The 12,953-nt window shown below is 37.7% G+C and overlaps 1 protein-coding gene across 5 annotated transcripts in view; it reads right to left on the bottom strand.

Moving 5' to 3' along the window:
- Positions 1-83: 83 nt before the first annotated feature.
- The window catches only part of baiap2b (BAR/IMD domain containing adaptor protein 2b), a 62,350-nt gene continuing 49,480 nt past the window's right edge, over positions 84-12,953 (bottom strand). The window contains exons 12-15 of one of the 5 annotated variants that reach the window (XM_028430782.1): positions 12,730-12,898; positions 11,381-11,418; positions 5,379-5,422; positions 1,704-1,830 (exon numbers count right to left, since the gene is read on the bottom strand). In XM_028430782.1, coding sequence (XP_028286583.1) covers positions 5,395-5,422; positions 11,381-11,418; positions 12,730-12,898 — 235 coding nt within the window. In that variant the 3' untranslated portion in view covers positions 1,704-1,830; positions 5,379-5,394. Of the gene's footprint in view, positions 1,831-5,378; positions 5,423-7,482; positions 7,727-8,699; positions 10,705-11,380; positions 11,419-12,729; positions 12,899-12,953 lie in introns of those variants that run through there. The other 4 variants (XM_028430783.1, XM_028430779.1, XM_028430780.1 and 1 more) reach the window with 4 other exon arrangements.

Genomic DNA, 12,953 nt, shown 5'->3' with positions numbered 1-12,953 from the left:
AAATCTTAGTATGTTTTGTGTCAATAGAAGACAGAGACGTGGCAGTAAACACAGTCAAACACAAAACATACAGCACAATGTGGTTAAATACTTGATTCTTTATTCTCAGAATTACACTGATAAACAGATACTGTTTCTGCCATCATATCACTACACAGTTTCGACTGATTTGTTCCGCAGTAGCCATTAGGGTATAAAAGAGGGGGTAATAACTTTTGAACATAACTGTATTAATGTGAACAAGTGAACACACCCTCCTGTTCCCTTATCGTTATTGCCAAACTGTGCAGGACTGTCCTTGAATTTATTACTGTAAATATAGCTAAACACTATGTATTTGTGTGTTTTTGTAGTTTGTTGTTTGTTCTGTTTTGCTTACATTACATGGAAAGCCCATTAATTAATAATATTCATAAAGCTGCTGGGGAGTGATTGTAAATTTTTTTATAGACTGTAAAAGAAGTGAATATAGTGAATATAACTGTGATGTCATCAACTGCTATGTAGACTACAAAGCAGTTAAGTATAGGTCTAAAGCATTCAGTATAGGTAAAGAAAATGGGTCTTGGAAACTCAAATCAAGAGAAAATCAGGGTCATCTTCTATAAAATCAGACCTACACTGGTTTTCATGAAGTCGCCTCCTGCTGGCCTTTAGAAAGAATGCAGGTTTAAGGCACTTCCACACTTGAGGAAACATCCACATCTTTTTATACAGCCTATGGTGATTACACTCAAGAATAATACCTTAAACTTTACTGCCATCTGGTGGACAATACATGCTGCACCGGGAGGTACAAGGTAAAGAGGCAGTTTAAGTAATGCCTCTCATCCAGTTGTATTGGGGGTGTGTTAGCTCTCGCATGCAGCATGATAAAAAAAACCCACGTCAGTGTAACCCTGCCTGCTTGTTGTCTTACTGCATCACCGTCCGCACTTCGCATGATACAATCGATTGTGTTAATGAATTAATTCTCTGCTGAAAGTGAAGATCTCACAAGCTGAGAACAACAATAATCAAACTTGAATCAGTAAAATCTGAGAATCAGTACAGTACATCATTAATACAACACCCGCCTGGCTGCTTATAACTGTATGACAGAACACGATATGTCAATTTGTTGACGATACAGTACTATTAGTAGTGTGCTTATTAGTTCTGATGCTAACGTTCAGCATGGATATCTTTCCTTCTACTTTGTTCTCTGCGGTGCTTTACATCAGCTGTTCGAAGCAGCATCATCACTGCACGTTTTTGACAATCATAGTGTGTTCTTGCCCTGTTAGGCGGCAGTATTAGCACATGAGGCTAAAAGGTGAGACACCTGACGTTACCGAAGTTAAAGCCCTTTTGTTGACAAGGCAGGGGGAAGAAGCTTTTTATTATTATTTTATTATTATTATTATACCTAATATTACATGTTTTGAACGTAAAATGTAAACATTTAAATCAACATATTCTAATCTTTACATTTGTAATGTGCTTTCTTTGCAAAAAGATCAAACAAGTCTAGCTTTAATTTACATATCTGATTTCTGTTAAAGTCATTGTGCATTTTGCTTTAATTTTTGTCGTGTAGTGCATTTGTAATACTGTGGTTGAATCAGAGCCAACTAACTGAAGGTGAGAAGATCCACCTTACAGCTGGTTTAAACTGAAGGAGAGGCTCAGAAGTCCCCTGGAAGACTCAAATCCTTCTCCACGGAGTCGTAGTGAGCTTCATCAAAGTGCTCCTCAATGATTTCCTCCTCCTGATCATCATCATCATCATCATCAGAAAGGGGCGGTTTGGCTGGGGCCTCCACAGTCGGCTCATCAGGGGGATTATTGCTGCAATGGGAGAGAAAGTATGGATAAACATTTTGGGTTCTTTCTTTTTTTTAATTTGATGAAACGTTAAGTATATCATGCAGAAAATGTCAAACAGCACACAGGATGGAATGCTTAACAGCTGCAGATGTACAGGCATGCATAATAAAAGTGGAAAAGCTGTGCGTGATGCTAAGACACACATTCAGAAGCAAAAACAAAAAACCTCCACATTTCCCACAGCCACCCTGACAATGGAGTGCTGTTATAGTGATGATGGAAAACAAGGAGAATGAAAAGGTGAGAGGACGTAGACCCAAGAAAAACAAAATTAAACAAAATTAACCCTCATGCATTGTTCGCAAACACTACCCTAATGTGTTGTTCGGGGACAAAAACGTCCCCTAACTTTAACGGTTTTAAAAATATATTAGATAAATATTTTTTTGAAATTTTTTTGCATAGACCTTTTAATTAACTTCAGTTCTAATCAACAGTAGTGAAAAAATCATTTTCCCCCAGGATTTTAACCCTTTAATCACCAATTTTATGAGGGGTGGTGCTGAAAATTGAAAAAAAAAAACACAAAATGGCTCATTTTTAATAGAAAAGGTGAATGTGGACTGGATTCTTTTGAACCTTTATTACAGTCTTGGTCATGTCAAACATCAGTAAAAAAATTGACTTGATTGCATTATTAGTTTTTGCACAGCACTGGATTTTCTTTTTTTCTCCCTAATGTGTTGTTCGGGGACAAAAACGTCCCCTAACTTTAACGGTTTTAAAAATATATTAGATAAATATATTTTTGAATTTTTTTTGCATAGACCTTTTCATTAACTTCAGTTCTAATCAACAGTAGTGAAAAAATCATTTTCCCCCAGGATTTTAACCCTTTAATCACCAATTTTATAAGGGGTGGTGCTGAAGATTGAAAAAAAAACACACAAAATGGCTCATTTTTAATAGAAAAGGTGAATGTGGACTGGATTCTTTTGAACCTTTATTACAGTCTTGGTCATGTCAAACATCAGTAAAAAAATTGACTTGATTGCATTATTAGTTTTTGCACAGCACTGGATTTTCTTTTTTTCTCCCTAATGTGTTGTTCGGGGACAAAAACGTCCCCTAACTTTAACGGTTTTAAAAATATATTAGATAAATATTTTTTTGAAATTTTTTTGCATAGACCTTTTAATTAACTTCAGTTCTAATCAACAGTAGTGAAAAAATCATTTTCCCCCAGGATTTTAACCCTTTAATCACCAATTTTATAAGGGGTGGTGCTGAAAATTGAAAAAAAAACACACAAAATGGCTCATTTTTAATAGAAAAGGTGAATGTGGACTGGATTCTTTTGAACCTTTATTACAGTCTTGGTCATGTCAAACATCAGTAAAAAAATTGACTTTATTGCATTATTAGTTTTTGCACAGCACTGGATTTTCTTTTTTTCTCCCATTTTGTCCCATAGACTTACATTATAAACACACTTTTTTTGACTGCACAGCCATGGCACTACATAATCATGCATTCTTGATTGTTGGTGGTTTACCCTGTTGGTAGGAGGTAAAATTTGTGATTTTTACAGTTAACAACTTAATTACCATATTAACCCTTTACCTGCAGGCCTGTGCTCATGTAGTGTAGTTTCTGGCTTGTATATGGAGTTATAGGGAGTATTTTAGCACATAATTGTGTGTCTACACACTGTGTGTGTATGTTAGAGAGGAAGAGAGCCATTTGCACACTGATCTTGTTGTCTGTGAGTACACACAACCACAGAGTCTTCATAGTAAACAAAAACAAAGAAAGTGTTGCTATGCACGTGTGGCCCTTTGATGTCTACAGGTGCAGACTAAACAAAACAAAAAGGCAAGTGGTCTTACATGTGACCTTGTGGTCATTTGATGGTGAGAAGAGCAGAAAGCAACATGAAGAGAGGATTCACTTGTGCACAATCTCTGGAAATGATTGTGCAGCCTGGCTCTATGAAGGGCCAGGCTGTGAAGCTGTGAAGGCTGCACAAGTAGATCCGTCACTTGTTCACAAGCGAATCCTTCATTCGTTCACAAGTGAATCCTTCACTCATGCACAGGTGAATCCTCTCTTCATGCTGCTTGCTGCTCTTGTCACCATTAAATGACCAGGAGGATGCATGCAAGTCCACTAGTGTTTTTGTTTTGTTTAGTCTGAACCTCTCAGCATCAAAGGGCCCGGCACTTACTTTTAGGGCTGCAACAAATTTACTTTACTTTACTTTACTAAACTACTTTTAATACTAATTTTAGTAGGGGACTAAACTGTAGATTAGATTTGGTTAGTCAATGATTATTTATTATGTTATCAAGTTATCTATCTATGGTGTCTATTTAGTAACATGCACATGTACGTATGGTCGTGTGGAGCGCAACACACCATGGAAAAGGGGCACTTAGACCTCACTTAGACTAATTCAGTGATCTCAACTGAGACACTAACCTAAAAGTAAAGTCACTCTACTGGAGGACGTGTTTTCCGAAAGCTAAAAAAAAAAAAAAAAAACAGCTATTTTACCCATCCACAACTTCAGACGCCAGAACTCCTGGATGTTTTCATTTTACATGCTTATGCATTGCCGTTGTACGTCTGAATTAGGTACACTTCACTTACTTAGTAACTTTATTTTCCTGACTTTCCTTCCCTGACAGTGTGCAAATGGCTCTCTTCCTCTCTAACATACACACACAGTGTGTAGACACACAATTATGTGCTAAAATACTCCCTATAACTCCATATACTTAAGCCAGAAACTACAGTACATGAGCACAGGCCTGCAGGTAAAGGGTTAATATGGTAATTAAGTTGTTAACTGTAAAAATCACAAATGTTACCTCCTACCAACAGGGTAAACCACCAACAATCAAGAATGCATGATTATTTAGTGCCATGGCTGTGCAGTCAAAAAAAGTGTGTTTATAATGTAAGTCTATGGGACAAAATGGGAGAAAAAAAGAAAATCCAGTGCTGTGCAAAAACTAATAATGCAATAAAGTCAATTTTTTTACTGATGTTTGACATGACCAAGACTGTAATAAAGGTTAAAAAGAATCCAGTCCACATTCACCTTTTCTATTAAAAATGAGCCATTTTGTGTGTTTTTTTTTCAATTTTCAGCACCACCCCTTATAAAATTGGTGATTAAAGGGTTAAAATCCTGGGGGAAAATGATTTTTTCACTACTGTTGATTAGAACTGAAGTTAATTAAAAGGTCTATGCAAAAAAATTTCAAAAAAATATTTATCTAATATATTTTTAAAACCGTTAAAGTTAGGGGACGTTTTTGTCCCCGAACAACACATTAGGGGGTAAAATTTGCCCACAGTGTACCGTTGACCTATGAAAAATTTTAAAATCATATTAACAAAATTTATGTAAAATTAAGCTTATTGAGGAAAAATGATTCAATTTGTCCACATATTGACAAAGTTATGGCCAAAATAAACAGAAAAATTTCTCTCAGAGGACAAAAATGTCCCGAACAACGCATGAGGGTTAAACAAAAAAAACCTCAAAGTTTTTCACTTACGCTGGGTTTTGGTCAGTCAAAAGCGGGCGTAATCAGGCCCTGTACTGGAAGGCAGAGACAGTCCCCATGTTCAGGATCAAATACCAAGTGTTATGTAATGTAATATTAGAATGAATTAACAAATAGGACCCATGACTGAGATGTCTGGTAGACACCATTTAAAACATCATCAACCATTCAATGGTTTTTCTTTTTTTATTATTTTCCACCTTGTAGAATAATACATGAAAATTTGTAAGGATAAAGGACCACATGGAATTCTGCGGTCATCAAAAAGTGTTAAACCTGAATATGTTTTATATTTTACATCCTTCAAAGTAGCCACTTTTTGTTTTGATGACAGCTTCAGAAATCACAAATGAAGCGCCTCAGCTCAAAGCCCACATGAATGCTTTACAGAGTTCAAGTAGCAAGCATATCTCAACACCAACTGTTTATATTAGACTGCGTAAATCAGGCCTTCATGGTCAAATAGCTGCAAGGAAACAAAAGACATGGACATTAGACCAGTTGAAATCTTTACTTTGGTCTGATGAGTCCAACTGTATCATTTTTGGTTCCACCTGCCATGTTCTTTTTGAAACTCCACTGTAGGGTTCCCACTGTGATGCACGGTGGTGGAGGAGGTGTGATGCTGCTTCGCTGGTGACACTGTTGGTGATTTAATTAAACTTCAAGTCACACTTGAACCAGCATGGCTACCACAGCTATTCTGCAGAGACATGTCATCCCATCTGGTGTGTAAAGTTCAAAAACACCTCCAGGATATGTAAGGGCCATCTGACCAAGAAGGAGAGTGATGGAGTGCTGCCTCAGAATGACCTGACCTCCACAATCACATGACCTAAACCCAGTTGAGATGACCAAAGAGTGAAGACAAAGCAGCCAACAAGTGCTCAACTTGCTCTTTCAAGACTGTTGAAGAACCATTCCAAGTAAAGACCTCATGGAGCAAAACAAAAGGTGGCTACTTTAAAAAATCAGATATAAAACATATTCAGTTTTTTGTTGACTACATAATTCCATATGTGTGCCTTTATAGTTTTGATGTCTTTGGTATAAATCTATAATGTAGAAAATTGTAGCCATTAGGAAAAATAAAACATTAAATGAGAAGGCGTGTCCAAACTGTGGACTTATATATATATATATTCAAATACTATATTGTGTTTGAAGCTGTTCTTATCAGAAAGAAGCAGTAGCATCACCAGTGTGTGACACATGCAGTCACACTCAGTGAAGATCTTATGTGTTATTGTAACTATTAATATAATGGCACTATAAATATTATCATTTAATATATATATTATATTAAATGTTATATATAACATATGTGTGTATATATTATAAATAATATATCATTTCAGAACATAAAAAGACATAAAACACAATGGCGCTCTCCAAACTCACCACATGTGTTTACATGTAAATTATGACAACTGAAAATAAACAAGCAGCTACACAAACAAGCATTTAAAACCACAATACCCCAAAAAATGCTCCAATAAAGACAGGCATACACACACACATACTTATATTTTAGTTGAAAATGTACCTTTGCTAGCAGCAGAAGGAGCAGGCCAGTGGGGGTGTATGGCAGGTCAGGGCGTGTAGGATGCAGTTTAAAAAAACTACTGCGCACAAAACACACACACACACAGACAAACTCACACACATTGTACTGTAACGTGCAGGCAAGGCCGTGGGAGATTGTAATGGTTCTCAGTTCCGGGAATAATGTTGAGATGGGAAGGTGACGTCAAATGTGCAAAGACGAGCTACAGGATAATACGTTCCAGCAAAGCACTCATTCTTCTGTTAGGATAGTGGTGGACTGAGCAAACACAACCTTTACACAGAGTAAAGAAGCATTTTATTCACTAAAATAATAATTCTAAAAAACATAGAATAATTTAGGAGTTTTTTCTATTCATGATGACAATAGACCTTCTGTTGAAATATACAAAAACAAATTACAAAAATGCACCAGCGGAATAAATTTATTTTATAATATTTTTTTTGGAGTAAAAATTCACCATACATTTGAGGTCATCAATGTTACACTTTTGGTGTCCCCAAAGCATGCATATCCATAAGTTCTCTATACAATAGATATATATATATATATATATATATTTATAATTATTTTCCTTTAATTAAAAAAAATACAATTAAATAAAATAAAAACCCTCTCACAATCAAAGGACATCAGTGTGGATGTAGCAGTTATTTGGCCACAGGTGATTGGTGTGCTATCTCTGCAGCGATGGCAGTCATACCTTGGGCTATTTTAGTGAAGATAGAAGAAACACTGGCAGCTTCCAGTCGTTTGCACTCGACTTTTGTCTCTAAATTCATCAAAACAGAGATGAAAAAAGGGGGGTGTTGACAAAGCTGAGGGGGAAGACGAGTGTTAGGTCACAGTGAAATGTAGGAGAAAGGTGATATTTTCTACAATGCAAAAAATCTTCAAGTTCAAAATTTGTTGCACATTTTTGCAGTGCAGTAGGCATGGGAGAAGGGCATTGTTTTTTTTGACATACTGTCTGCTAAAGACAGGATTTTAGTATGTTTTTGTTAAGATTAATCCTTTAGATTAAAGGGAAAGATTAACAGGAGGGGCGGTGGTTAGTATAGACAGGCACTAACTGGGCCAACATACAGACAAGCAGACCAGCATCTTTATTTAGCACAGAGAGAATCAGACAAACACTTCTTTTTTTTAATCTTTAAAACACGATCCGGTTTACTTACTGAGGTTTGAAAATGAATTGCAGAGAGAGCAGTACAAGAAGGCTGAATGAGGTTTTAAAAAGTAAATCAACTCCTCTCTCCTTGGAGGCTGCAGGTCTTTAGTCTGTGCACCTGATGAATCAGACCGTCCTCGCCAGGAAAACGTAACAAGAGGTCGATATAACATGTGAACATGTGTGCAAATTACAATTATTAGGGACCTGATTGTAGTAAAAAAATGGCGATTGCACTCAAGTTTTACTGATTTATTGATTTTTAGATTCACGGTTGTTAAGATGGTCTTTACCCTGTTTTTATTGCCTAACCTTAACCAGTAGTTTTCCAAGCCTAACCCCCACAGTGCTTACGGTTAACAGTTGAAAACAAACCTAAAACTAATAATAATAATGCATTGGTGTGGAGACAAGGCCAAGGTGTGCCTACTGCCTCTCCGAACACCACCGATTCATTCATACGCATTCATACACCAGTGAGTGCACTGGAGGCAATGTGAGTAAAGTGCCTTGCCAAGGACACACAACAATGACTAGGGAGGAGCTGGGGTCGAACCGCCGACCTTCCGGTTATTGGCTCTTCCACTGAGCCACTGCTGCACTACACCCAGGTAAAAACAAAACAGCTTGTGGTGTCAGGGGGTCTTGAACCTTGGACTACTGAGTGAAAGTCCACTATGTTCACTAACCCTTAAGTAGTTTTTTACTCCAACAAAACTTACCCTAACCTTAACCATGAGTATATGCCAAATCCAACTGCGATTAAAAACAGAATTTGACAGCAAGTAAAAACAAAACAGCTTGCTGTGTCAGGAGGACTCAAACTTTGGTCTACTGACTAAATGTCTAGCACGCTGCATGTTAATTTCAGACAACATTGGGGAATATGTTGTATGTATGTCAGGCAATACATCTATGTGTTCGATTAGCATAAATGCTAAATGATGTTAATGTATTATCGACCAAATGTAACGTTTTGTTGTTGTTGTTGTGAGGACGTGCTGGGATAAATGCTGCACAGTGTTAACACAGCTTTAATGATGCTGTTTCATTATCACAATACTGCTGATGCTTCATTTGAATCTCTGGATCCAGTTCATCAGCACGTTTGTTTAAGTTGCCAAAATTACAGTATATTATTCACATTAATCGACAGTAGAGGCACTACATCTGAATAATAATTATGTGTAAAAAATAAAATTAATATTAATGAAATAGTAATAACTTAATTGAATATTGTCTCTTTCCTTTTTATATTTCCTCATCATAAACTGGACATAGCCATTCTGCATATGTGAAAATTGTTTTGAAAAAATAATGTATTAAAAAAAATAATGTGCACCGAGCCAAACATCAGTACCAATTGTCTTTTCTTTCATGCATGAACCATCTGTAAAAAAACAACAAATAAAAAATAAAAAAATAATGATTTTTATGTTAAAAAAATAAAAAAAAGGGAGCAAATATTTGTATTTTAGAAGCATATTCTTCTAATAAATTACAATAAACACCTAATTAAGAAATAGTGTGAGCACTTAACCCATCTCAAGGCCAAGTGTGTGTCTCAGAAACCTGGGTTAGGTGACCCCATTCAGCCTTGGCAAGATATCCACACACCACAATGAAAAAAACAAAACAAAACAAAACAAAAACAACAAAGGACCCGAGCACCTTGGTTTGTGTGTCTGAGCAAAGGGTCCCTCAAAGGCCGATACTGAAAAGTTTGTGTACACAGAAATATAGGCTTTCATAAGGTGCGTTGTCTTTTTGATTTGTTTATGAACTGATAATAGATACTGCATGACAAGGACTTCTGTATGGCACAGTTATGTACAGTAAACATTCCTCAATTTACATTAGATGTTCCCCTTGTGTCAGAGGAATACCCTCACAGCATGAAAAATTATTATTATTATTATTATTATTATTAATAACAATAATAACAATAATAAATACTGAAAGATCCAGTAAAAGTATTGATTGTATTTTCTTTTTACATTATGAAAATCCTCTTTTGGATCTTTCATTTGACACCCTGATTATTTTTACATCACGTCATATAGTTATGGAGACGTGTGAAAATCAGGTTCCTTTGGTAGGGAGATTATAATTCGACCCACCCTACACCCTCCTCGCCTTTGGGATTACATAAAAAGAAAAATGTACATGCATGAAAGACAAGCAAAAGATACATTTTCCTCAGAGAAAATGTCCATCACATTTTTGATTATTGGGACGGCACACAGAGTCCGTTTGGCTTGGCCTGGCTTCACCAGTGGCCCCCAGTGGCGATAGGAGTGAAGGAGGAAGGGGGGGGGTGTTGGGGATGTGTGTGGAGGCGATATAGACCACTTCCTCTCGCATTGATTGGCGCAGGGAAAGTTTATTGCCGTAAGCAGGAGGTAGGGAATGCAGGAGGGGCGGGGAGGTGTTAAGGATGCGGGATTGGGGTTGAATGCTGAGTGTTGGGGGCAGTTGGGGGTGGCAAAGGTGCCTGTCCTATCGCATCGTCTGGCTGAGTCTGCGCCTGTTTTTCTGTCTGTCCTCACACTGTGGAAATCAATTTGCCATCTGTTGAACTGCGGACAAAGAGAGGGAGAGGCTTCCTGGTGGGCTGGCTCAGGAGAAACAGCAACAAACACAACCAGGAAGAGGCAGAGAGAGCACGTCCAACCTCCAACAACCCCCCCCCTTACAATTTAAACGATGGGACTGGTTCTGACCATGACTAGAGCTTTAAAGCAGGGATTGGGTGGGTGCAGGTAGCTACGGAAACTGCATGTTTGCATGGGGGCAGTGGGATTATGAAAGCGTGAAATGAATAAACCAAAAAATACTTAACCAACTAAAGCTTAAAGAAACCAAATAACATGCTTTGATGTTATATACTTCAACATAAAAAGCCAGCCTTCTGTAGAAGAATCACTAAAGACTCCTTATCGCTGAAGGTTTTCTATCAAACAGAACAAAATGGCAAAACAAAAGACAAAACAACACAGAACAAAACTGGTGGTGAGTCCTGCTGGTTGTGTGTTTGTGGGTATGAACTCTAACAGTGTGTGCCAAGGAATTGTCCCAATCCCTCATCTTTTCCAGCATTTTCACCAGAAGCTCTCAGAGATTCATGCTCCAAACCAACAGAGAAAAAAAACCCTTTTGGCTTCCCACCCACAAACACTGCCAATTACACTGAATATATGACTGTACTAATATTTCATATCAGTACCAAATACAAAATCAAATATATCTTCTTACCTTGTGGGGAAGCGTGGTTCGTACTCTTCCGCTCCTTGCTGTAAAGACAAAAAAAAGAATAAGGAAAAAATTAGATGTCTAGACTATTCCACCTACAAAGTGTCCAGGTCATCACCCCTCTCATCCCACCAAGCTTGACAGTGTGTTTTACAGAAGTCTGTACACCTGCTGATGATCAATTCATCAAGGACTGATGATCAGCAGCACCTGCTGCAGCTCACACAATTAAATCCTATGAAAGCAATAAGGGTCTGTGTAGCATTGTCCACATGTATAAATTCTTGCTAAATAAATAATGTGACATGACTAAGAGAGGTTATTAACTTCTGAACATGGCTGTATGCATATATATACAAGTACTAGAACAGACTGGATTGTTGCAGTAACTACAACAATCCAGCAGAGGGCAACAAAAAAGCATGGTAGAGCAAAAGCAAGCATCTCAGCAATAAGTGTTCATCACTTTGTAACTGCAAATATGCGATGTTAAAGTTGCATAACTCATTTAAAAAAATTGATTTAAAGAAAACATCACATGCACTAAAAGTGCCAAAATGATTGTGTGTATATATATATATATATATATATATATATATATATATATAGAGAGAGAGAGAGAGAGAGAGAGAGAGTCAAATTTACTTGACTATCTTATACATATACATAAGAATTAAAAAAAATAAGTACATTTGACAATATGACAACTACATATATATGATTTTCTTCTGACCTATAAACAGTCAAAGCAGAGCTTTCTGTGCCTTCATTTCAGACATACTGATGTCTGATGACTCAACACAGCTCTCCTTAAATGTCAGCAGAGACGTTTCCGTCGTCAGATGATGTGATGCGGAAAGAACAGTTTAAGTTGTTACATGAATACTTAGCAATTAAGCATCGCCCACATGTAATGTTCCAGGTGAGGCGTAGGAAGGAAGCTGGGCTGATGAGGATTTGTTGTTGTGTAAGTCTTCTCCTCCTTTTGAAAAATTAACTTCCCTCCCTCCCCAGCGCCGCTGCCTTTTATCGGTAAAGCTGGGTTATCAACTGTCAGAACGTCTCCAATGGTGAGCTGCGCTGCGCCGCATCTTACTCTCTGTTAACCGGGGACATGTGAAGCAAAGTAGAACTAATTTCTGGAGTGTTGAACTAAGTGAAGTGAGAGGCAGCCTGTCAAAGCAAAAGCTATTCCTGAGCTGCCCTTCAGGTTGGCAGGGAAAACCTAACCAACAAACTTTCTGAGACAGACAAGCTCAGATCTGTGCCAGGTTTTCATGTGTCATGTGCAAACTCATGTGTGGGTAGATACTAATGTGTGTGTGTGTGCTTGTTTTTGCAGGACCCCCCACCTGTGAGAAGCCTGGCACCGCCACGCTGTATGGGCGTTGTTGTCTGCCATGCAGCGCAGCGGCGCTCTGCGCTGCCATACGGGAGTGAATGCCGTAATCAGGCATGGGAATGGCCATGTCTTCTCTCTCTAGAAGGTTGCCTGTGCTGCTGCTTTTCCCATGTTGGAGGCTGTAAACACCCACAAATTAGACACCTGTAAACATGCGGTCTGAATTCATTTACA

This window comes from Parambassis ranga, chromosome 19, assembly GCF_900634625.1.
Source record: "Parambassis ranga chromosome 19, fParRan2.1, whole genome shotgun sequence".
Taxonomy (NCBI): Eukaryota; Metazoa; Chordata; class Actinopteri; family Ambassidae; genus Parambassis; species Parambassis ranga.
The sequence above is the reverse complement of the archived record's forward strand: the minus strand, read 5'-3'. Positions and strand labels throughout refer to the sequence as shown.